Here is a 22,903-nt window from a genome sequence, read left to right as displayed (position 1 = left end):
GCTGARCTGTGCTGCTCTCACGTGAATGGAACAAATGAAATAAAAGCACATATTCCATTAAAATACAAATAAAGGGGAGGATGTCCCACTGGTCTGTCAGAGCAATTGTTTTCTGGAGGATAATCTATTATCAGGACAAATTTCCACTGGGCCAAAGGCAGAACTAGGATTCACAGCTCAGGCTTTAATGCTGGTCTCTGGAAACTTAGATGACATTTTTAAAAGCTTTTCCATTTTAATTTTTATTTTTAAACATATGTGCTGCGTGTAGACAACATAAGGAGATCATTCAGCACATTTGCAGTGACAGCAAGGCTCAAACTGCAATACAAGTTGCAAACACACTTTATTTTTGGAGAAGTTTGATTTTTGTCTGTGACCAATCTCCACTTCTCAGGAGACATATGACAGAAAATGRAAAAAAAAAAGGAAACCCAGATGTAATTTGGGCAAAGGTCTGGATCTAGATCTGAGACTGACTGAGTTGTACCTTGTTCCCCCCACAATCCATGTGCCCCTCTGGGAAGACTCCCCAGCAGGTGCCCAGCTATAGATGCCACAGACACCACTGCACAGCTGCCCATGGAGATAAAACAGAGCCCCTTTTAATATAATTTTTATCTTATGTGGTACTGAACAAGATTATTAAAAAGTGAAATAATGGGGAAATAAAGGGAATTCAATTTTCTCCTGACAGCAGTGCTGTTCTGTGAGGAGTGTGATGCTCCAGCAGCCCAACACCCCAGAGGTTAAGGGAGGAATGAACTCTTCCAAGTCAGGAAAGGTGTGCAGAATGTCTCAGCCCAGTGAGCAAAAAMCCCCAGCTCACTCCAAAGAGGTCTGTTAATGTACATTGCAAATTTTCAGCACCTCTTAAAATGGACATTTATAACACAAACTTCAGACTAGCTGAACAGAAAAAAAAGGAGATATGCAGTTCACCTTTATCATAATTATTAATTTACTCCCTTAATAAAATGTGGCAGAGAAATAATTGATAATAATGTTTCACTGGAAGCAGAGCCAGTCGCATTGTTCTTTAACTGACATTAGCTGAAGGGAAAGTTAAATTCTTAATGTGGCTCTGGAGCAATTGAAAAGGTTAAATCACGAGATCCTTACCTGCTTGAAAGGATTTTGCAGAATATACAGGGTTGAATTCACTTTAGACTGCTCTGCTGTGAGGACAGCACTTGCACAGCTCAGGAGCTCAGTGCAGAGTCTCAATGATTTATGGCCTTATCTTTATTCAGGTGCCATCTACAGACCATATGTATTGCTCACTCTTTGATAAGAATCCCGTTTACAAAATAGTTTTGAAAGGATATTGTCAGTACTACTTTTAAATTATTTTTATTTTATTTTCCTGCATTATGGGCAATATTCTCTGTGAGGCTATAAAAATCCAGCTAGTTGACAATTTTATTTCTGCCATGTTTCTAACACAGCAAAACCCCTCACGATTCTCTTTGGTTTACAGTTGTAAGTGGGAAACCCAAGTGGATTTTACACCCCATGGAAGGTCACACACAATTTGTGCAAAGATACTGCTCTGCTTTATATTAAACTGGTTACTGTGACAAGGGTTTGAAGCCTGCAAGACGATAATTTTCCCAGAAGCTCCTTCACTGCAATTTTAAATATAATCACCAAGTTCTTGATCAAATGTGTAAATGCTTTCAGAACATCAGTCAACAGCAGAGCTTTCAGTGTACACGATTAATGATGTCTGTGCTAATATCATTAAGGAGTAGCTTGTGAGATGTATATATCATTAATTAGTTAACTGCTGATAATGGCAGCCCACGAGTCTCTCTTGGAAAATCACATGAACATACTAAAAACAGGGCTCTGGATAAMCACTGGGTTTTAGTGATGAATTTAAAATGGAGAGAGTAGGATCAATTTGCAGGGTGTACTCCCAATAACAACTCACTCACAGGTCCATCCTCATGACCCTCTTTTATGTGAGCATAACACACATATTTTATTGTATTACCACAATCACCTTCCCCCTCCCTATAAAGGCTACAAATATCATTATTCTCCAACACCCTTTTATAAAGGCTGCATTTTTCTCTCCTTCCAGCAACCATCAGTGCAGGACTGGCAAGAAGCTCTCCCAGGAATCAATGCACAGTTCTTCCAGCCCAACATCTGTGACCAGCTGCAGCACTATTAACTAATAACCCAAAGCCAGCTCCCAAACTCACATTTCTCATTTGGTAAGGCAAGTTATCAGTAATACACCAGGGCCTCAGTAATTAATCTATAGGAGAAAATAGCAACGATTCCCCAGCAGCTGGAGAATATTTAGAGTTTGGGGTTGCTTTTTTGTTGTGCGATTTTAATTTTTTTTTTTATTTTGAGACATATCTGCTTGAGCAAGCATCAAATAAAAGCTCMAAAAAAGCTGTCACGAAGTCCTTTTGCATAACTTTCATAACACTGGATCAATGCTGCCTCTCCACTATTTATGGAGGGTTATAAAAGCCAGGCTGATCTTGGGAAGAGCGGAAGGCATGAGTCAGCACTCYGCTCCCAGTTACCTTTTTTCTCCATGCGCTTCATATCCATCAGCTTCTCCACGTTGTTGGGATCGTTGAGCCACAGCTGCATGCGGACAAAGGGTTCCCTTCCCTTCAGACTCAGCTTGTGCCAGGGCTTGGGGCGAGCCAGCAGGTCTGAGACAGAGCCTTGTGTCAGCCCCAGGATTGTCTCCCCGAACAAACGCTGACCTAATGCGAAATTGAGAAGCGCATGAATTCGCTCAGCCGAGACACACACGGGAAAGAACACGAGATCATTCCTCAATTATTCTTCAGAAATGCTTCAAAACCCAGAAGAAGCATTTAGGAGAGTAAAAGCTTTGCCCCCCACTAGAAGGGTAAATACTGAGCTTTAGTTTAATCCCCAAGATCTCCTGGGACAAAGCGGGGAGTTCAACATGTTTGGGGAGCAGGACCTTAAGAGTGAAACAGTGTGTGAAAAATAAAATTAAGGAGATGAAAAATAAACTGAACTTCTAGCTAAGAAGGCAACTAGTGAGAGCAGTGAGGCTACTTAGCTCTTACGCAGGAGGGCAGTGCCACAGCTTTGTTCCAACAGGGCAATGCAAACATTTCCAGCAATCAGTGAACCAAAAGCAATGCAACCTCCCCCTTCAGCAATGGCCATATAAATATCCTCACAGAAGCATGTGATTTTCTGTGTTGCACTGGCTGTGGGGATCTCACTGTGTCTTACACACTAATAATAATCTGATTATTATACAGATAATCAGAATTTGCAATACAACTTTTTTTACGACCTCTACAGTGTTTCTAGTTAAGAATATTTTCTCACAAAATGCTGTCATCTGGCAGGGTCAAATGTGGAAATGCTTTATAGCATACAATATTCTTATGAGCATTGCTGATACCAATTTTATATAGGAAAGGCCTAGCTTATCAAGGACTGGGGAAAATGCCTCTGCAGCCCAAACCMAACAACACAGCTGGTTTTCTAACCCCCTTCACTTCAGTGTTCTTTCTTAGCTGAACTCCTTGATACCAACAGCTTCTGRTCCAGGAGAGAGCCTGGGGTCATCTGAGCCATCAGGATTTAAGCTGCAAGTGCTGCTGTCATGGAATTTCAAGGTATCCTAAAGATCTTTCCATACCCCCCAAGTCTGGGCCTCAGGGTTTTGTGCCTGATCCACAGCTTTGGAGTGGYCTCACTAAGACACAGAAGAACATTTTCCCTTGGCTTCCCAGCACTCATAGCCAGTGACAGCCAACAGATCCCTAAGGGACAACGGGAATGAGTGGGAGCTTTTGACCCTACAGCTCTACAGGACAAGCCCACACTTATAAAAACCTCTGCCTTCAAAGCCTGCCCTGATCCTGACACAAACAGGAAAATATCTGCTCTGTGGACCCATTCCCTGCACTTAACTCCAAGAATCCTCTCYTCCTTCTCTTTAAAAACTTTTGCTCTGGTGGGTTGTTTTTTTCTGCCTGTATGGGGAGAGGAGGGAATGTGAGAGCAGAACATCTCATTCAGATTTGCAGAGCAGGTGGGTCTGCAAATCTTTCAGAGGAAGCAGATGAGATAATGAGAGGCAGAGAGGGGAAAGGAGGACAGGGCTTAATGTGACACTGCTAATAAGCTCTAAAATGAACCCTGCAAACAGTTCTCAGACTGAACAGAAACCTACACTCAGAATTCACTTAAGTTCCTAAGTAACATGTGATCTTCCACTATCCTCAATATCAGGAAAATCAAACAAGAGATAATTCAGAGCCAATTTTATCAATTTTATCTTCCTGTTTTTATCACATGTACTGCTGGGGTAACCTGCTCCCTTMTTTTTATTTAGAAACATCAGCAAGGCCTCATCCATTTCCCTGTAAACCGGCCAGCTACCAGCAAGATAACAMAGCTACTTTAAAAATCTGCTATTGTGTGGCCACATGAACAGGAACAGGAACACCAATTTGCCAAAGGGTTGGGAATGAGCAGTGCTGACAGTGYTGCTGAAGGAAATGAACCTCAAACTACAGCCTAAAAATTAAAAATGCAAACACGGAAGGAGGTAACATCATGTTCTCTAGGTGTTAAGAACAAAGCTAAAGATGTTTGTGTCGTTTATTTTGTGTCAGGATATGGCAGGGCAGGATAAAACACCTGAAAGGCTCCCAAGATAAGGGGGAAGGTGTCAGAAATCATCCCCAGGAGGTAGCAGGTGTATCACGCTCCATATTCAGCACAGCACTATTAATAAMAGGAATATTTTTAAGCACAGGTTTCCTAAACCTCCTCCCCATCCTTCATGCCCGTTCCCACTGATGGAGATCCTCATGGACAAAACTCTGTTGGTTTTATGGATAGTCCTGACCCTTCCTACAAAAYCCCCACTCTCTCCTACCCTCCAACAGCTCAGTGCACCTGCTTCCCTCTGTGAGTTCCACGAGGCCCAGCAGGGAATCACTGAGGAGAGTCTGGAATTTGGGGCTCAGAACATCAGCAGCATCTCAGGGTGAACACTGCCAGCATCATTTGCTGGGGCCACAGAATCATCMGGGAATTGTTTGGGTTGGAAGGGACCTTAAAGCTCATCCAGTACAATCCCTAGTGACAGGGACACCTTCCAGTAACCCAGGGTGCTCCAGGCCCCTGTMCAACCTGGACACTTCCAGGGATGGGGCAGCCACAGCTTCYCTGGGCAACCTGCACTGGACCTCACCATCCTYACAGGGAAGGATTTTTWCCCAGTASCCATCTGAAGCTACTCTGTTTCACTTTGAAGCCATTACCCCAACTGGTGAGGGGAGGAGGGACCCTCCCAGCTCAGTCTGAACTGTTTGACAACTGTGGTCTTTACTGGCTGGTGACACTGGGACACTCAGCCACCACCAGCTGCCTACCACAGGGTCACAAGGCCCGGTGGCCTGAAACAGAGAAACCTGTGCACCAGAAAACCTGGGGCACTAACACACTGAGGGCACAAAAGGAGACATTGAAACTGGTTCCACACCTAATGCAGAGTTTGGGGCACATTTCCTGGCTCTTCTGCTGCTTTTTAGGCTTGTCAGCCACACTGTAGGAAAACAGAAATCATGGGAAATAAAAAAGACTAAGTAAAAATGGCATCAAAGCAAATGTAAACAAAAATACTTTTTTTTCAAAGCTCTCTGGAACATCAGAGCAGGTACAGCACTCAATAGCATTTTGCCCAAAAACCAGGGGCTTGGACCTGCAAACCCTTACCATGATTTGGGGCTTTGTTTCTGTGCTATCTCCACTGAACAAGCAACTACTACCTACCTGCCCATGCCAAATGCAAGGGCAAGGAATCCTGCTGGGCTCAGTGGAACACAATTTCATTCAGGGTAGGTCAGTGATCAAAGCCATTTCCTTTTTTTCCTCCAAATTATGTTAAATGAGAACTTGGGATCACCCCCATCCCAGCATTCTTCCCTCTTAAAAAAATTTAAAATAATAACACTTTGTGTTGATGAAAAAAGGCTTCCTCACACACTAAAATAGAGGAGTTTTTACTTTTACAGWTGTAATGTTCAGGTGATATGGATAAAATTCTTGTCACATAAGTAACATCATCATTCTAAATCTAAACTTTTGGTCCTATTTGTAGTGAAGGAAGAGAAATTGGCACTTTTGGAGAGCACCAGACATTCCTCTGAACTAATGCAGATGGGATGAATCCCTTGCTAAACCCCAGGAGCAGGTAACACTGGGACAGCCTTACTGCCCTCCTGCCAGAGACCTCCAAGGACCCTACAAACATTTCCCAAAGCCTTGTGAAGGAAGCAAGGGTTAAAGACAAGAAGGACCAGTGATTTAGAGGCACAGTGACAGTATAATGTGGATTTCCCATGCTCACATTAGATTATTCCCTTTGACTATKTCAAATAATAATCACGACAATGAACTCACCCAAAAATTCAACTTYTAGGTAAAAGAAGCCTCAGCTTTGCACATCTTTAAGCCAAGTAACTGAGTGGCCCTGTACACTTATCTCAGGCTCATCTAAACCTCAGCTGAGTCTGGATTTCCCCTCCCAGCTCTGTAGAGACGCTGTGTTCCTGCTTGTGATGCACCTCCCTCTCCAACCAATTCTCTACTTCACCCCAAATGGGTCTGGAATCTGTWAGTGGGGTGGAAACAGCCTTTTAAAGGGGAAATCTCGCTGGCTCTGGGGTTGTGGGGGTCCTGACAGCCTGCTGGACTCTCTTCTGGGAGGTGAGAGCAGTACCTGGCTGCTGAGCCAGGAGAAGAGTGTAGGAAGAACAAGGGTGTGACAACATTTGGAGCAGAGTGTGACARTCTGAAAGGAGTTTTCTACCAGTTTACAGAGATCAGATAACTTTTTAGCAAACTAAAGCTTAGGCCAGAGGCAAACTCAAGGATTCTCACAAGCATCTGCTGTATCTTAACAATAAAAGCGTGAACACACATGATTTTGATCAAAAAATGAGAATAAAGCGATTTACCRAGATTGTTGTCCGTGAGCACTTCCTTGACCCTCTTGGTGATGCCATAGGTGTCCAGCTCAGGGGACATGGCCACCAGCTCTTGGATGCTGAGTGCTGAGTGGCCTGAGAGTGGCAGAGGGGTCGTGGATTGGGATTCAGACACGGGTGGCTCGCTGGATTCCTGGGATTTGCCATCCTTACTGGTGTCTATGGCGGGGCAGGGCTGCTGTACCAATTCAGTCAGGCTTTTCACTGATTCACTGGAACTCATGGGAGATTCCGGAGCAGGACTGCAACTGGCAGAAGTCTTTGGAGTACTTTCTGTAATTAAAAAAGAGAAAAAAGTCCCCACTTTAGCATAATTGTAATGTTTTGATTGCAGGATATTTAACTTTCTTCCCTCATTTATATTCTACCTACTTAAAGAAATGCCTAAGTATGCAAAATGCTGCTTGCTATGACTTGGGTACTAAAAAGCCTCTTAAAAAACAAGAATTATTTTCTAATTTTATCTTGAGTCATCTCTGATTTCTTATAAAGACAAGATGTACAAATACAAATAAAAATCAGGAAAAACTGAAGTGCAATAGTCTGTAAGTTTGCACGCAATTTCCTTGGTCAGGAAATCTCAGTTTTGCTTGCCACAACATTTTTATATAAGGATGGTTTSAAAGCTACCATTCTAGACTGACTTAAACATCCTTCTGTGACTTGTAAGAAACTCACTCAGCCATTACTTTGCACTGTCAATGAGGGATTTTCTACAATTGATACAACCCTCTATCTTGAGAGCATTATTGATTTCATTTTGTTCCTTATCACACGCATCAAATTTTTGCAATTCTCTTTGTCCAGAAATAACAAGATTAAAATACAGTTTGTAATTATGTTGTATTAATTAAAGTGTTTGAGAATCCCACATAAAGATAGTGAGTGGATCAGGAGACACCCAAATCTGTTATTGTGACACTTGGTTTCAAAGAAAGCTTTCCCAATCTGTTAATTTGCCAACAACAATAGGTTCTGTACAAAATGTTGTTTTCCCCCAATAAATTTATCTCTCACAGAACGTACTGACTGAGCTTATTCAGAGATTGCAGACATCTGAGGGGACAGTCTGAACCTTTTTTAAAGCAACAAGATGTCATGGTTTACAAGAATAATTCACGAGATAAAGAGCACAGGCTCGATTTCTCCAGSCACAGCTTTTCCCATTTCTGTGGCACTGCCTCCTCCTGCTTGCTGGCTCCCATCTCCTTCCTTSCCAGGGTTAATCACATGGATTCCAGCCTCATACATCAGTGGGTTTGTCCCCAGCTCTCTGGAGGAAGCTGACAGAGCTCTCAGCTGCACAAGGAGGAGGCCTGATGCCATCCAAGCCCAGTTCCTCCAACAGAGCTACGTTTTCTGAGCCCTGTGGTGCCACCACGAGAGGGTTCTCAGGTCCCATCAGGCAATGGCAATCAGCAAACCTCCCTGGTTTTTGAGTTTGTTATCCAGGATATTGTCAAATAATTTCAGAGCGTGCAGCCTGTGTAGCAGGGAAATATATCCCAAATGTCACAGGAAAATATTATTACCAAGTAAAAGCCAAGTTCAAATGAAGCAGAGTGCACAGGCAATGGWGTTCAAGGCACTGGCAGCTTTCACAACGTGCACTCAAGAGCTTTCCTCACACACTCACATGAAGTTATTCTCTCAAACCTAAAAATTTGACTTTTCCCTTAGTGCTTTATGAGAGATGCAAAAGAGCAGACATAAAGGAAAGTGAGGTGCATATAAATCGTTCAGGTAAAGGGGATCCTACAAATCCTATTTCTTTTCTCTGCTCACCCCGGGTCATCACACAACTGAATAGAAACCCCGGGAAATGTTATTTSTGTATCAGGAGCAGCAAAGGAATCGTACTGTAAATTTGCCCTGATTCACCCATGCGAGGGACCAATTTGGCAGATCATCCATCTTGCTCACTGTACACTGTCAGGGATGGCATGAATTCCCTACATGATAAACAGATTTCTTCTCAGGTCTGTGTCCTTTAACCCACAGCAAGGTCAAAATTATGGCTGCCTAGCTAATAAACTGCGCAGCACTCATTCAACTTCCCTCTAATTTTGTCCCTTGTGCCAGCTTACACAAATCTTACTGAATAACTAGAGCAGCTGCAAATTTCCTATACAATTCCTCATCCGTGCACGGCGAGCCATATGCACACATAGAGCATGGGGGGAAAAAAAAGGATAAAATTAAAAAAAAACGCAACCCAACCACACAGGACTAAACAAAAGCATTTCCTAATGCCTCCTTCTCCCTCTCCTTTCCCTGCCCAGCCTAATTATGAACACAACAAAGGTAATCTGTGCTATCATCTATCACYGAGATGCTCTCTGTTGCTCACATATTAGCTTATTTATTTTTTATATCACTTATCAAGAGCTTACTTGAATTTCATTTTTAAGACCAATCTGCTGCTCATTTACTCCAAAAGGTGGGATTATCTGAATCTAATTTTGGAAGGCAGTACAGATGACAAACTGCTTCTTTTTCCCCACCAAAAGGCAAGTGTACAGTGATTTCAGAYGAGGCATTATGTACACATACTACAAATAACTCAAAATATGTTCCCCACTCATTTTTAGAATTTTTCCCTTCTGGAAAAACATTTTCAAGATCACATAAATATTTGAGGAAAAGATCCATTATTTGGGAAAGTAAATTCAATAATCAAATAATGCAAACATTTCCCGTTAATCTACTTAAAAAATTAAATAGACATTTACAGTACAAGCGACTGCTGACAGAACAAAGGGGAAAATTGACTGTATTCACTACTCCAGATTTAACTGTCAATCCACAGCCATTTCGCATGTTTTATGAAATAATTTGTCTGTATTCATTTCTCTCAAGTTCCTCACAAGACAAAGACACAAATTCAGGATATCTGAAAAATATACATTAAGATTTCCAAAGCAGCAATTGAACATTCCCAATGAAAACAATACACTGAAAGCTTATTTCTCTAAAACCTGCTCTGCTTTTTAAAACCCAGACTGTACTGAAGAATAAGTACATACTGATGAATTTAACAACAATCCAGTTTCTTAAAAGTGATATTTACTGGATRTTTTCACACTTGTTTTTAAGGAGGAAGGGGCCATTTTGCCAGTATAAATATAAAACTGCAAACTCCACGACCACCATTTATTGATGAAATTACTTTAATAAATTCCAGGTAAACTTTGCTATACCAAAGGGGTGCTCAGTTTGCTTTCCAACAGCTTGCATCCAATTCAAAATGGGAAGTAAAAGCTTCAAAAAGAAGATGGTGGAAGACCTAGATAGAGCAAGAGCAACACCACTGATGAGGTCACTGCAGGACCTGGGAATTTTGAAGTCTCAGGAAGCCAAAGACATCMGTGGTCTTTGAGCTTTAGAGAGGCTGGGGGAAATAGGGCACCCCCAAAAGGACTTTATGGGAAGATGGTGACCATCAGACCCTGCATGTGACTAAGACACAGCTTAATGTGACATCATTTTTAAAATGATAAAAAACCCATGTAAGATTTGCACAATTACTGGTTGGTGTTGACAAATGCAAAGACAGCATAAATGCACTTAATGATCCAAACCTTAAGAGATACAAATAAAACTGAGTCATTAAAGGTTCTATGAGCACTTCTCACATTATTAATTCAAAATATAGTTTGGGGTATAGCAAAGTTAGGCCCTTCCAACTGATTTTAAAAAGCACATTCAAATATGCAGCATGGAAAATAATAATCAAAAATGCAAATCAAGCACTAGAAGAGATGTCTGCAGAAATGGGCCAGCAAGCTGAAATATTTGGCAAGTGCAGTTGGCCCCCAATCATAGCCAAGACRTGAAGAGAAACAAACACCAACACTRGTTATTTCACAGGCTTCCAGGCTTTGGAGRCAAATGTGTCTCCAGAAATATAAATACACGTGACTCAATCTGCCAGCACAGAGACCCTGACTTGGGAGCACCTCACTCCTGGCAAGAGCACATGGGACTTGTTCTTAAGTCAGGAAATGCTTCCCTTCTGTTTTCCTTACAATATTAGAGAGATATGCACAATCTAAATTGAAAATGTATAAATGAATGGAAACAAAGTCAACACTACACAAATTACTCCTGTTTTCTTTTAAAATACCATTTTCTCAGTATAAAGTTGCTGCTTGAATGACCATCTTACTGCAACAAAACCCCAAACCACCACCACAGCCTGTCCTTTCTCCTCCCCACCCCTTAGTGGCTATCTAGTAAGAGACTAAACTAACTTTGCAAACAATTCAGCAAACAGATCTGGGGTCTGAGCATTTTGCAAATCTGGATGAGAACCACAACAAACTAACCCTGCCTTAACTACACAAGCACAGAAMATCTTCTGTGGTCTTGTACTCCTTGGCACAATGGATGAATCCAGATGCTGCTTTGGTCCCCCTTCCCCATAGCATTTGCCATGAGAGTGTTCTGGAAAATGTGAGGAAGTCTGAAAACAGAGCTCTGGTCTCAGAGTTCATTGATTACGGTGGTTTTCCTGAACTTCATATCAGATTTTCTTATTCTTCYCCTACTACAAGATCTCTCACTCCCACAGTGGGGTCAGGTCCCCAGAACTGGATCTTGTTTGACTGTGCCACTGACAGCCTGCAAATCACCTGAAAACACCTCCCCCAGCACAGTCTCAGCCTGACCCATCCCTCTGCAAGGTCTGCTCTTGTTCTGCCATGGAAATGTGGCAGAGTCCCCACACCGTGCAGGGAATCACGGGCTGTGCAGGGCTCCAGCTCTCCCGAGCATCACCRGGGCTGTGCAGGAACTCAGGRATGTTCAGAACTGCAGGGCACTGCYCCAGAAGGACCATTTCTGTGATGTSCAGCAGCTSKTCCCAARRCCACAGGAAGGCATCCACCAGGCCCCACTGTGCTGGAGCCCAGCTGAGATCCACAGCGCTCCTCAGCTGGAGCCTCCTTCCGAAGCTCAGGACATCTCAGATGCAAAGACCTGCAGGTGCCACCGGCTCCAAGCTCCCCGGAAACTCTGAGACATCTACAGGATGTGACACCAGGCCTGGCTGTGTCCCCTCCAAGGAGGTGTACAGATGACAGAGCAGCATTGAGACACAGATACAGTTTCACCGGTCCCAGAGGCATCTCRTCTGCCAGCACGGACAGGTCCCTCCAGCGCAACTTCTCCTGTGCATTTTGAGAGCTGCACRTTTGCTGCTTTTGCTCAGATCCTGCCTCACCTCTGGCAGCAAACTGACTTTGCATCCACTTGTGAATCCGAAGTTCAAGGATTTGAACAAGAGCATCTGCATCTGTGAGCATAAAGCACAAGTTCAAAGCTCCAGGTTYCTCCTCCCAGCTTATCTGCTCGTCCATGAAGACAGCCTGTACTCTTGGAACTGCTGGAAGAATAACCTGCCCAACCTTTGCTGCTAACACAGGCCTGGCTAATAAACTGCAAAAGGAATGAGGTACAGAACATGGCAAAGCTGGGGAAGACCATGCAAAACACAGAAGGTATTCAGGGGCCTCTAAAAGGATTATGAAAAATATTATATTCTAAAGACAGCAGGCAGGCAACAGCTGCCTTCAGTTTCAGAGTGAAGTGGATTGAAAAAACRGATCCGCTATAATTTTCAGAGACAAATCTCTGTAGTTTATCTGATCCACTATTTAAATTTCAATACACAGTCCTCTATCTGCAGTAATAATAACCTAAATTCCATTTAGTGTTCATTTGAGCAGTCAGGATAAAGTCATTTCTTATTATCTCCCCACTGTGTAAAAAACAGCTTGAAGGTAGGAAGTCAGCAAGCATTTTCACCAAAAAGTAATTATTGTAAGTGACATTTTTACTGCTGGCATGCCATAAGGCGAACTGCGCATTTGGAAGGACAAGTTGCTAAAACAAAATGACAGGGTACTCTGTGACATTCCGACAAGAACCCAAACATGATTGCACTGGCGCTTGCTTCGATGCACCACTATTCCCACTGTCCAAAGCTCGGGCTGCAGCTCTGTGCCAAACCAGTCAAAGTTGCTTCCTGAGGAATTGGGGGAATGGGCACATCCTATGGGAGCTGGGAGCGTCCCGGGCTCCACTCGCTCCCAAACAGTGGGGAAGATGAAAGCAGACTAATGTGGACAGGAGATTTCTCTCTCAGCAACCTCTTAAAAGAGCATTTGCTACTTCAGGGCTGCATTTACCTCCTCGTGCAGATGAGTTAATGGACAACAACAGGTCTGGCAGGCTGCCTGAGATCAAAGTGTCTCACACTGGGACTGGATTAGTTTCTGCTCTCCCCGACGATGAGGCTGYCCATTCCATCCAATTTGCAGACCAAAACCTGGTGAATGCTGCCCTGAGAATCAGGGCCTGATCACACACAGCTGATCGACATCCCCAGGAGAACCCTGGTATTCTGTTTCCCAGGGTGTGAAAATTTCAGGGATAAATTTCCAAAATTCTATTTAATTTTACCTTTAGTCATGGCAGCCCTTGTAGGGTTTTATCAGAGAATCACAGAATGATATGGGTTGGGAGGGACTTTAAATCTCATCTTGTTCCACCCCCTGCCATGGGCAGGGACACCTTCCACTGGACCAGGCTTCTCCAAGCCCCATCCAACCTGGCCTTGAACGCTCCCAGGGATAAGGAGAAATCAGCATTCTGAAGTAAATCTTTTAAAGCACCACAATAACAACTCTCCTCACTAACAGTGGGTGCAGCATAAACCTGAACTACGTAATCAGCTGAGCAGCATTTGTGGGAGAGCACTGCAACACATCCCTCTTCTGACTAATTAAAGAAAACACGCGTGAAAGCGCCTTCTCCCAGGTAGTGCTTTTGGTGGATTTACTCTCAGTGAGTGAACCTTGCCTCGTCACAATTTGCAAATTAACGTGGCTCATGAAAATATCATCCTCCYTACAGTTATGACTCCCCCAGTTCTATGTAGGGAGTGCACCAAGCTCCCTGCAGGTTGCATCTCTAAAGATGTCACACACGTAGGTACGTGCAGTTAGAGTTGTAAACACTCACTGGAGTTGCCACTGCTCTGACTGTGGARGATTTGTTTGTTTGTTTGCTCCATAAATGTTATAACTTTGGGGAAAATGTTATTTTGGGTCGGGGCTCGAAGGGAATTTATGTGGATGGAGGAAGGGATCAAAGGAAAAACCCCTTTAGGAAAGAGTGCAGATGTATGTGTGTCTGCATTGAAAGGGGAGGAACCAGCTTTGGTTAACTCTGGAATTACTGGGGTACTGTAAAAATAAAAGTTCCTACTCTGCATATATGTTAAATGCCAGAAGCACATAAAATGGAATAACCAGGGTAGATTTTAGAATTACCCGAAAAAAAAAAGCTTTTGAGTATTGCTGAAGGATTACACAGTATTGCTGCAATWTAAGTTGTATTTTCAATAATTGTATTAGCTTTGCATTTCTATTTAAAAAATGTGTTTTCAGCTGCTCTGGAAAACAGAAAGAGATGGAGAAACCAGATAAAGTYGAGAAAAGAGCATGTAAGGCAGGAGCTGGTGATGGACTCATGAGGAGAGATTTATAGCTGAGTGTTTAAAAGTACTCGGGGAAGTTGGGCAACCAAATCTCCTTTCAGCAAACCACAGCCACAAACACCACACAGTTTTAGAAACCCCAATGTTGTGCCCAAAGCTACACCAAGACTTATTTTAAGGCTCCATAAACTGAAACCAGCAAACTTTAACTGAGTTAGGACTGGGGAGAAGAGATTTCGCTGAAGGATGTCTGGAACCTTGTGCAGGAAGATACAACTGGGGTCAATAAATCCAAGTGAAATTTGTCCTAAGATCTGTCTGACTTGGGAGCAGAGACACCAAGCCCTGACACAGCCCCAGAGRAGAAGAATTAAGGGACATTTTTGCAATGGCCTGGGGGGAAGATGAGGCCTCTATAACCATAAGCACTATTTTACAATAAATCACAGAAAAAAAGGAGAAAACTTAAAAATTTTTAAGCTGGATGTCGATACACAGTTGAAAATATCAGAGCAATGCCCAAGTCAGGCCAACAGCCCAAAATTATCCTAGGATTCTATGACTCCTGAGCCAAAAGTGAGATCTTGGCATTGTAAAGTGGGATCTTGGCATTGAAGAGTGAATGGTATTTTTTTGGTTTTACAGATCATCCTTAAACAATTAAAAAATCCTTTCTAAAAATACACCATATTTTAAATTAGGTGATTAATGGCAGAATCATGGCAGCTTTAAAAGACRTTGCTCTATTCTGCCAACCTTTACTTAATATTCAGATTTCTCTGTGTTTCCGTAACTTAGCCAGAAATCAATATTTAGAAATAACTGCTGGAAAATATTTTCAATAACCTTATTATTAAASCAGCTTGTGTGCAGAAGCTTTATTAAGGATTTTCTGAATGCTAAAACAAATATGTCATGGAAGCAATCAATCAAGATGCCACAACCCCACAGCGYTATATTTTTAGTATAATCAAGACAAACGTGTGCATTTCCAAACAATACATTTTGGAAAACAGAGCGAGAGCCTCTCCGAGGAGGTTCTGCTGCAATTTATGGTGTCTTTGTTGACTTGCTGACCTTTGTGWTTAACTTGCCTGAACGTGGCACCAATTTTAGGGCTGACTGTTATCCTCCTCTGTCACCAGCCTGAGTGTGAAGGTATTTCTACRCCCTCCTTTGAGGTTTGAACCTCGTGCCTGCTCCGGAGCAGAGCCTGCAGCACGGTGCATATGTGCACTGTGCKCTGCATTTAAAGAGATTTTCCCTGCTGAACAATGTGGACATTCCCTCGCCAGGGGCGATATCCAGACGGGATGGATCCCAGGTTAATGACTGCCCTCCTTCCTCCCTGACACAGCAATCCCATCTCCCACCCTCAGCACAAGGGGTTGTTCTTCATCTTGGAGAAACAGAGCGACCCTGAGTGGTGCTGCACTCGAGGAGCTCCTTTTTGGAGGAGTAGTGGGGGAAAGTGCCGAAACAAAATGACATTTACATTGTACGCAACAATATTATAAAAGCTATTAAGGTACATTATTTTACACATCCTCATAATCTCTCCATACTGCTTTACTTAATTTGTGATAAAATTGTTGAGAAAGGGTACTTAATGTAGGACAGTCAGTAAAAGTAATTTATCATCTTCCCGCTTCGGTGCTCACGTTATCAGCGAACTCATTTTCTGCATTCATCATGCAATCAGCCTATTATTTGCATATTAATCAGGCAGTGGACCATGAAAGAGCCGCATCCCAGCCAAATGCTGCACTATCTCAGGAGGAACACTCAGTAATTATCATACATCAGTGTTATGATGTGGTAATTGATTATAACATCTTTCTGTTGCCCCTGGGGAGTCCCACTGCTAACCCAGCTTCAGGCATTCTGTGCAGATTTTTCTCTGAAAATTAGAGAAACCACTGCTGTCCTTTTATTAATGTTTTTACCTTTACAATAGACAGCTCTCTGAGCATTTCCAAGGTACTTTTGCCTTTCTCTCTCTTTATTTTTTTTTTAAATGAAACCTTCATTAGAGAAAACACCTGTCTTGGATAAGTGAAAAAAAAAAAAAGGCTCAACCACCCAAATCAAACCCCTTCCCACAAAAAACCTAGTTAGGCTCGTTCACATTCRTCCTCTCTCTTTCAAGGTCTGGTGGCTTTTTAGGTGCTGGTGGTGCTTATGTAATGCCCTTCCCCATCRAACACAACAAAATGTTGCAACTTCAATAGACAGTAATTGCAAAGTTCGCATAAAGGCAGTTAAGTTGCTTTATTTAGGTGCCAAATGAGAGGCTAATTTTGGTCCTCTCGTAAAGGACAAATGAAACATCTGCCAGTTCAAACTTGCACTATTTTTAGGACCCGTGTTCCAGAGGGGTAAACCAGAGAAACAAACACTAACCACAGCTGTGGTTACACCGTGGTGAATCTCACACCTCCTTCGTGTGGGAACCCATCCCAGCACCATCCCAGGTGGGGGATRGTTTCCCTCAGAAAGCAGCAAGGAAAAGGGGTGATGGCTCAGGGATGAGACCAAAAGGGGCCATCTCTTGTGAAAAAAACAGAGAAGGATGTTTTTACCAGGGCATGGAGGGACAGAACAAGGGGGGAATGGCTTCTCATTGCCCAAGGGCAGGGATGGATGGGATATTGGGAAGGAATTGTTCCCTGTGAGGGTGGGAGGCCCTGGCACAGGGTGCCCAGAGAAGCTGTGGCTGCCCCTGGATCCCTGGAAGTGTCCAAGGCCAGGTTGGACAGTGCTTGGAGCAGCATGGGACAGTGCAAGGTGTCCCTGCCTGTGGCAGGGGTTGGCACTGGATCTTCTTTAAGGTCCTTTCCAACCTAAACCCTTCAGTGATTCTGTGGTAAGTTGCCACCAGCAATATCTTTGACAAGTATAAATACTTGTATGTACTATCAGGCCTATTTCACAATTCTTCTTGTAACTGTATTTTCTCCTTTCATTGGCTTTTTAATTGGCTATCTTTCTCTTTTCACTTTTATTTAAATTTGATCTCAAATCCACTTTGCTTTGTTTTCAATGCAAGTTGCATTTCTCATCAGATTTAAAATAATCACTGGATTCTTTCATTTGCTGTTTCTCTGGAAGGCTGCTGGCAAGTTAAAAACCCCTCCAACATGCATCGAATGAGGTGAGACAAATTCATAAGTTTCTCTCACACCCTAATGTAAAGGACAGGCTGGAAGGTAACTTAGAAGACATTAATTTTCGAGTAATATTCTGTTTTTTCTTCTTGGGAATGATTTGCTATCAAGCCATATGTAACTCTATAATCAGAACAGGCTGTTTATTTCCCTGTTTCAGAGCTGCTGGCTGAGGAGGATTTTCATCCCCATTATAAGATGGAAATAACAACCCGCACATTTGGCGCTCACACACCTTTTTCCCAGTATTTTGGGAGGAAAATAGCCCATTATCTGTTCTTCGACTTGAAAGCAAGGTAATTTTCACCCAGTGGAGGAGCATTTGGTAATTTGCTGAGCAGCAGTCGGGCTGGCACCTGGGGAGGGCTGAGGGTACCATGGCCATCTCCATCCCACCAGCGGTCACAGGGCTGGACCTGCACCCCCTCCTTTTCCCACCAGCAGCCAGAAGACCAACRTGAGCTTCTGCCAGCTGCCAGAGCCTTCTATCCCCAGCAGAAAAATCCCTGCTCCCTTTGGAGCAGAGCSTTTCCAGGCCTTGTGCAGCTGCCAGCCCAGAGGGGACAGATCCCGCCGTCACCGCGGCTGCTGACCCTGCCTGGAGCTGCAGCTCCGCAGCCACGGCCCCGCTCCTGTGCCTGTGCTGCTCCAGTTATTCTGGAGGAATAAAGCAAGAGGAATTTGCCTTTCCAATGTATCAGCTCCTCGTTTTCCACCCAGCCCCTCTGTGGTTTGCAGCTGGCAGCGGGGAGGGGCCGTGGGCCCCCTCCCCAGGGGAGGCCGTGCATCTCTGAACGCGAGCGCGGAGGGGGAAGAAAACACTGGTAATTAATGAAATGAAGTAATAAGGAATGAAATGAACAACAGTGGAATTTACAGAGCCCGACTGCTCAATGGCCRTGGTTTCTTTCCCTAACTACACCCYCTTTWTAGCAGCTCTCATGCCAACCGCTACTCTGTGAACTACCTGAGAAGCCTGAGGCGATAATGGTCAGGGAAGTTTCTTTTTTCACACAGCTTAGAAAATATTTTCATTTATTAATTCTGCCCTTTGAAAATGAAGACTTTAAGGTTAAGGATTTGCTGCAGAGCCACACCTGAACTCCTTGCTTGGAATCTCACACTAAGGGAGAGTGAGCATCAAGGGCCCATATTCCCAAATTAACCACAGAAATAAAACACTGCTGCAACTTCACTGGGTAACTCCTTCAAAAKGAATGCCAGGAACCCGTAACTGCACTTTGGAGTGAATTAAATTTGCCTTCAGAACCCTGCACCAGTCTCCTCTTTGCTGTATTAACATGAACATTGTAATTGAGTCACAAGGACTATCTGCCTAGCAAACTGTGCGCCCTCCTTTATTATGAACTTTACTTCGGCTTCTCTGTAACAGCAAAGCTGTGACCACAGTGAGGATGGAGCTGTCTTCTGCTCCATCACTTCTGCTCCAAGTTTAATCACTGTGTGGTTCAGCAGACAGAAAACAATCAGCACAGGAATTTCTCCCCAAATACTGCCTATTTGCAAAGCAGCACTGATGGAAAAGGAGCAGGGCCATGGCAGGAAGCAGCAATGCCCAGCTGATGGCCAGGAATCAGAGCCAATGCTATGTCCAGATTGAATTTGAGGCACTGACTCCATGCTGMATCCCCAGGTCCCAGAGAAGTGCCTTGACAGTGATTCTCCTGTTTTTATCACTGCCAGAGAGGGTTATGTGGTCCAAATGTCAGGGAAATGGCACAGAAGATGATCACACACGTTCCAGACGGGCCACAACAGCTGCCCTTGTGAGGAGCCAACTGATATCCCATGGTTTGAAATCAAGACAGCCACRGCCAACTGCTCCTGAGCCCAATCCCAATCCCAAACCACACAGAAGGAATGTGGAAGGCTGTTCCAGGGTTAAGCACGAAGGTAACTCTTGGGCTGATGTAGCTATTCAGCTCTGAACTTTAAAACCACATTTGCACCAAGCACAAAAGGCCACAACTTTCCCAAGTCCAAGACCCAAAAATTGGTCATCAAACACAAAACATCTCTGCAASRAATTCCTGCAGTCCAACCATTCTGYTGCYAGAGCCATGTGATCTCCCTTCTCTTCCATTTCACAGACTACATTAACCGCAAACATTTCATGTCATATATTTTTATTAACCTGGAATGCCAGCAAATGCCTGCAAAACCATCTCTCTTGCTTTTTTTTTGTGGTTTAACAACAAAGACCAGCTCAAATTTGGGAAGCTCTGTCAGCATCACTGCGCAGATCACTCTGGTGATGTCASAGCACAGGGATTCAGCTCTCCCTGCACTAATCCCAGCTGTGCTCTGCAGCACCACTGGACAGCTCTGCCTGCCCAAACCAAAGCAAAACAATGCAAGGAATGACCAAGAACCATGGGGAAATGGGGGTAAGAGCTTCTCCTTTGCCACCACAAGGCTCCTGAGCTCTTCCCATAAGGGCATCATGATGGCATTCCCGAATATGGGCTGCCAGCCTCAAACACGCTCTCTCCCTACTCTGTTTCTCCCAGAATAGCCAACGTGATGGAATTCTCTCGGTCTCTGAGAAATGGGAACATCCACCCAGCACACAGTTCACTACCTGCCCACTCAGCAGCTTCTGCACTGGGAAATRTTACAGGAATYTGTATTGCAGAAATAAAAACACAAYGGATACCTGGCTTTGCCATCACTCCCCAATCTGCCTGTTWATATCCTAACTACACAAAATCATACTGAGGTTTTTCTGATTTGCTTTCCCAGGGGACAATAAGAAGTAATCTCCCTGTTGTTACAAACGCTTTATTTTGAAAGGAAAAGCTTTTATGCATATTTTAGTTGATCTAAATACAGTAGATCTCGGGTTTTTAAATCACCAGATAATACGCAATTATCTCAAGCTAGATTCTGATTTTGAAACAAGCTCTAATTAGCTCCCCATTTTATGCTGCTATAATCCTTTCTTCAACTCCCATGAGTGTTACTATTGCTAAGCAGCATGAGGTTAGGAATGATGGATGATACCCAGAAAGGAAGACAAACAAAAGGGAAATTCAAAATCCCCTGAGATCACCCGCAGCTGTATCGGCAAATGAAGATTTCCACATTAGGTCATGAGACGACCCTCACAGAAACACACACCAAAAAGGCACGTCTCCTTCCCACTGAGTATTTGCAAGTCTTTAATGTAGTATATAGAGGGTGTATGTCCTTCATGGAGGAGAAAGACAAAAGTGAATGTAAAAATTCAGCTTTCCTGMGAGCGGCTACGGAATCAACAGCGCCAAAAAGGAAACTCTGTCTCAATCTCCTACAGATACGCAGCGCAGACCCCCGAAATAAAACCAACTCATAAAAGCTGTGCACAGTGCAAGTATTTAGAAAAATAKCCAAGCCTTCTCCTGGCACATGGCAACTGTTCAAACGCACCCCAGCTCCCATCAGCAGTAATGCAACTAAATAAGGGCCAAATTCATCATGAAAAAATGCTGATGCAGTTGGGTGACACTAATTCAACTTTTTTTTCCATGTGATTTGGTCCGTGCTTTTGACACATAAATCATTAAAAAGGCAGATTTACCCAAGGGCATTAGAGCATTTAGGTGGAAAGAAATACACAGAAAAAAAAATGTTAGAAAAGGCACAGCAATACTATTTTTGACCACCTAGGGTACAGACACCATTTTTGTGTAAAACACAAGTTTCATGTTCCCTGAAACTTGCACAAAATCACCAAGCCTTGAAGAAAGCTCACAAGCAGAAAATGCAGGTACATACCTGGCTGTCATTTTGGTATAGACTGTTTTTTATAAAATTTAAAAACAGAGCTTCCAAAGAAGAAAACCAAGCCTGGCTCCYCTTTGCTATCTCAACATCTATATAAATATATAAAATACATATTTATTCACTCGTTCCCACATATGAAACACTGATGGGCCCATCTGTCTGCACGTGAAAATGGAAAATTACTGGAGAAAAGGTGAGATTTTCATGAATGAGGTGTTAATCAAAACCTCACRATCTAGAAGTGTAACTAACTGGGTCAGAAATCCAGAAAATCCTGCTAGTTTGAGAGAATAGAGCCAAACAGTAATGAAAATACTCCCAGCTAATAAAAGTTGGAGTCGTTACTATGCATGTTGACACTCTGTACACTGAAGACCTTCTTGGCAAAGCACTCAGGAGCCACTGAGTGTATTAGTTTAATTTCACTTCTTCCCCTTCATGCATTCAACAAGTTCCAAGCCAATTATATTACATGGAAAAGGCTCCAGACCTTTCCTCGTTTCAAAATTGTTCTGATTAATTTCTGTTTTAAAATTACAWGTATGCAACCTTCTCTGCCTTGATTTTCCTGGGAAATGTCTCAGAAGACCAGAAAATTGGAGCTGTCTCTCTCTYTTTTTTTTCTCTCCCTGCCCTGGAGTGGTGGATCTTTCACAAATGCGTAATTATTATTACCTTTTCCAAACTGTTTGCTGCATTTTTAATTACAGAACAGCTGCTAATAAAAGGAAATTACCAAACTGCCCTTCCTCATTCAAATCACTTGGTTTTGCTCTTTTGTTCTGCCTGGTGTCACAACCTTCCTTATTCCTTCACACAGAGAAAGGCACCAAGAAAAGAACATTTTGTACAACAATTCTATTTTTAATCCTCCGAAAGGAGGTAGGAAAGGGCACRAGCCCATTTTCTCATTTGTGAGTCGGCTTTAAGGAATGAAGGAGGACAATCATCAATAACACGATTTTATTCGCTGATAGGAACGTGTCACCTCACAAAATATTAGCTCAAGGGCAGGAACTGACAAACGACACGGCGAGTGTGGGAGGGAACAAAATATCCCGGCAGCAAAACTGAACTTCCTGAAGGAAATCACTTTCAGCTCCCAGCGATCCCCCCGGGAATCCAGAAGGTGGTCGGATTTTAATACTATGGGCTTGCCTTCCCATCTTTTATAATTAGAGTTAGTCATAAATATGAAGATTAGCAATAACAATGCAGCATTTCCCAGCTCCCCTGATTTCGAATTCYCCCCTTAAAATGGCTACAATTAATTACTCATATTTTCCACGCCGTCTCAGGCATTTGTGACACTCTTGCACGGCATTGATGCCACAAAAAAAGTACTCAATGGCATGTTTTTAATGAACCATCACAGGAAATTTCCATGTTCCCTAAATGCTTGGCTATAAGTAACAATAGCC

At 43.1% G+C, this 22,903-nt stretch overlaps 1 protein-coding gene across 7 annotated transcripts in view; it reads right to left on the bottom strand.

Annotated features, from left to right (window-relative positions):
• The window catches only part of CUX1 (cut like homeobox 1), a 269,606-nt gene that overhangs the window by 39,922 nt on the left and 206,781 nt on the right, over positions 1 to 22,903 (bottom strand). For 6 of the 7 annotated variants that reach the window (XM_057373313.1, XM_057373315.1, XM_057373314.1 and 3 more), the window contains 2 exons: positions 6,996 to 7,298; positions 2,550 to 2,738 (listed from right to left, as the gene is read on the bottom strand). The exons of the other annotated variant lie outside the window; for it this stretch is intronic. In XM_057373313.1, coding sequence (XP_057229296.1) covers positions 2,550 to 2,738; positions 6,996 to 7,298 — 492 coding nt within the window. The remainder of the gene's footprint in view (positions 1 to 2,549; positions 2,739 to 6,995; positions 7,299 to 22,903) is intronic. 7 annotated transcript variants of the gene reach the window in all.

This window comes from Malurus melanocephalus, unplaced genomic scaffold, assembly GCF_030028575.1.
Source record: "Malurus melanocephalus ecotype Western Australia unplaced genomic scaffold, MMel_1.1 scaffold_193, whole genome shotgun sequence".
Classification (NCBI taxonomy): domain Eukaryota; kingdom Metazoa; phylum Chordata; class Aves; order Passeriformes; family Maluridae; genus Malurus; species Malurus melanocephalus.
Note: the sequence above shows the minus strand (reverse complement) of the source record. Positions and strands in the feature narration are given on the sequence as shown.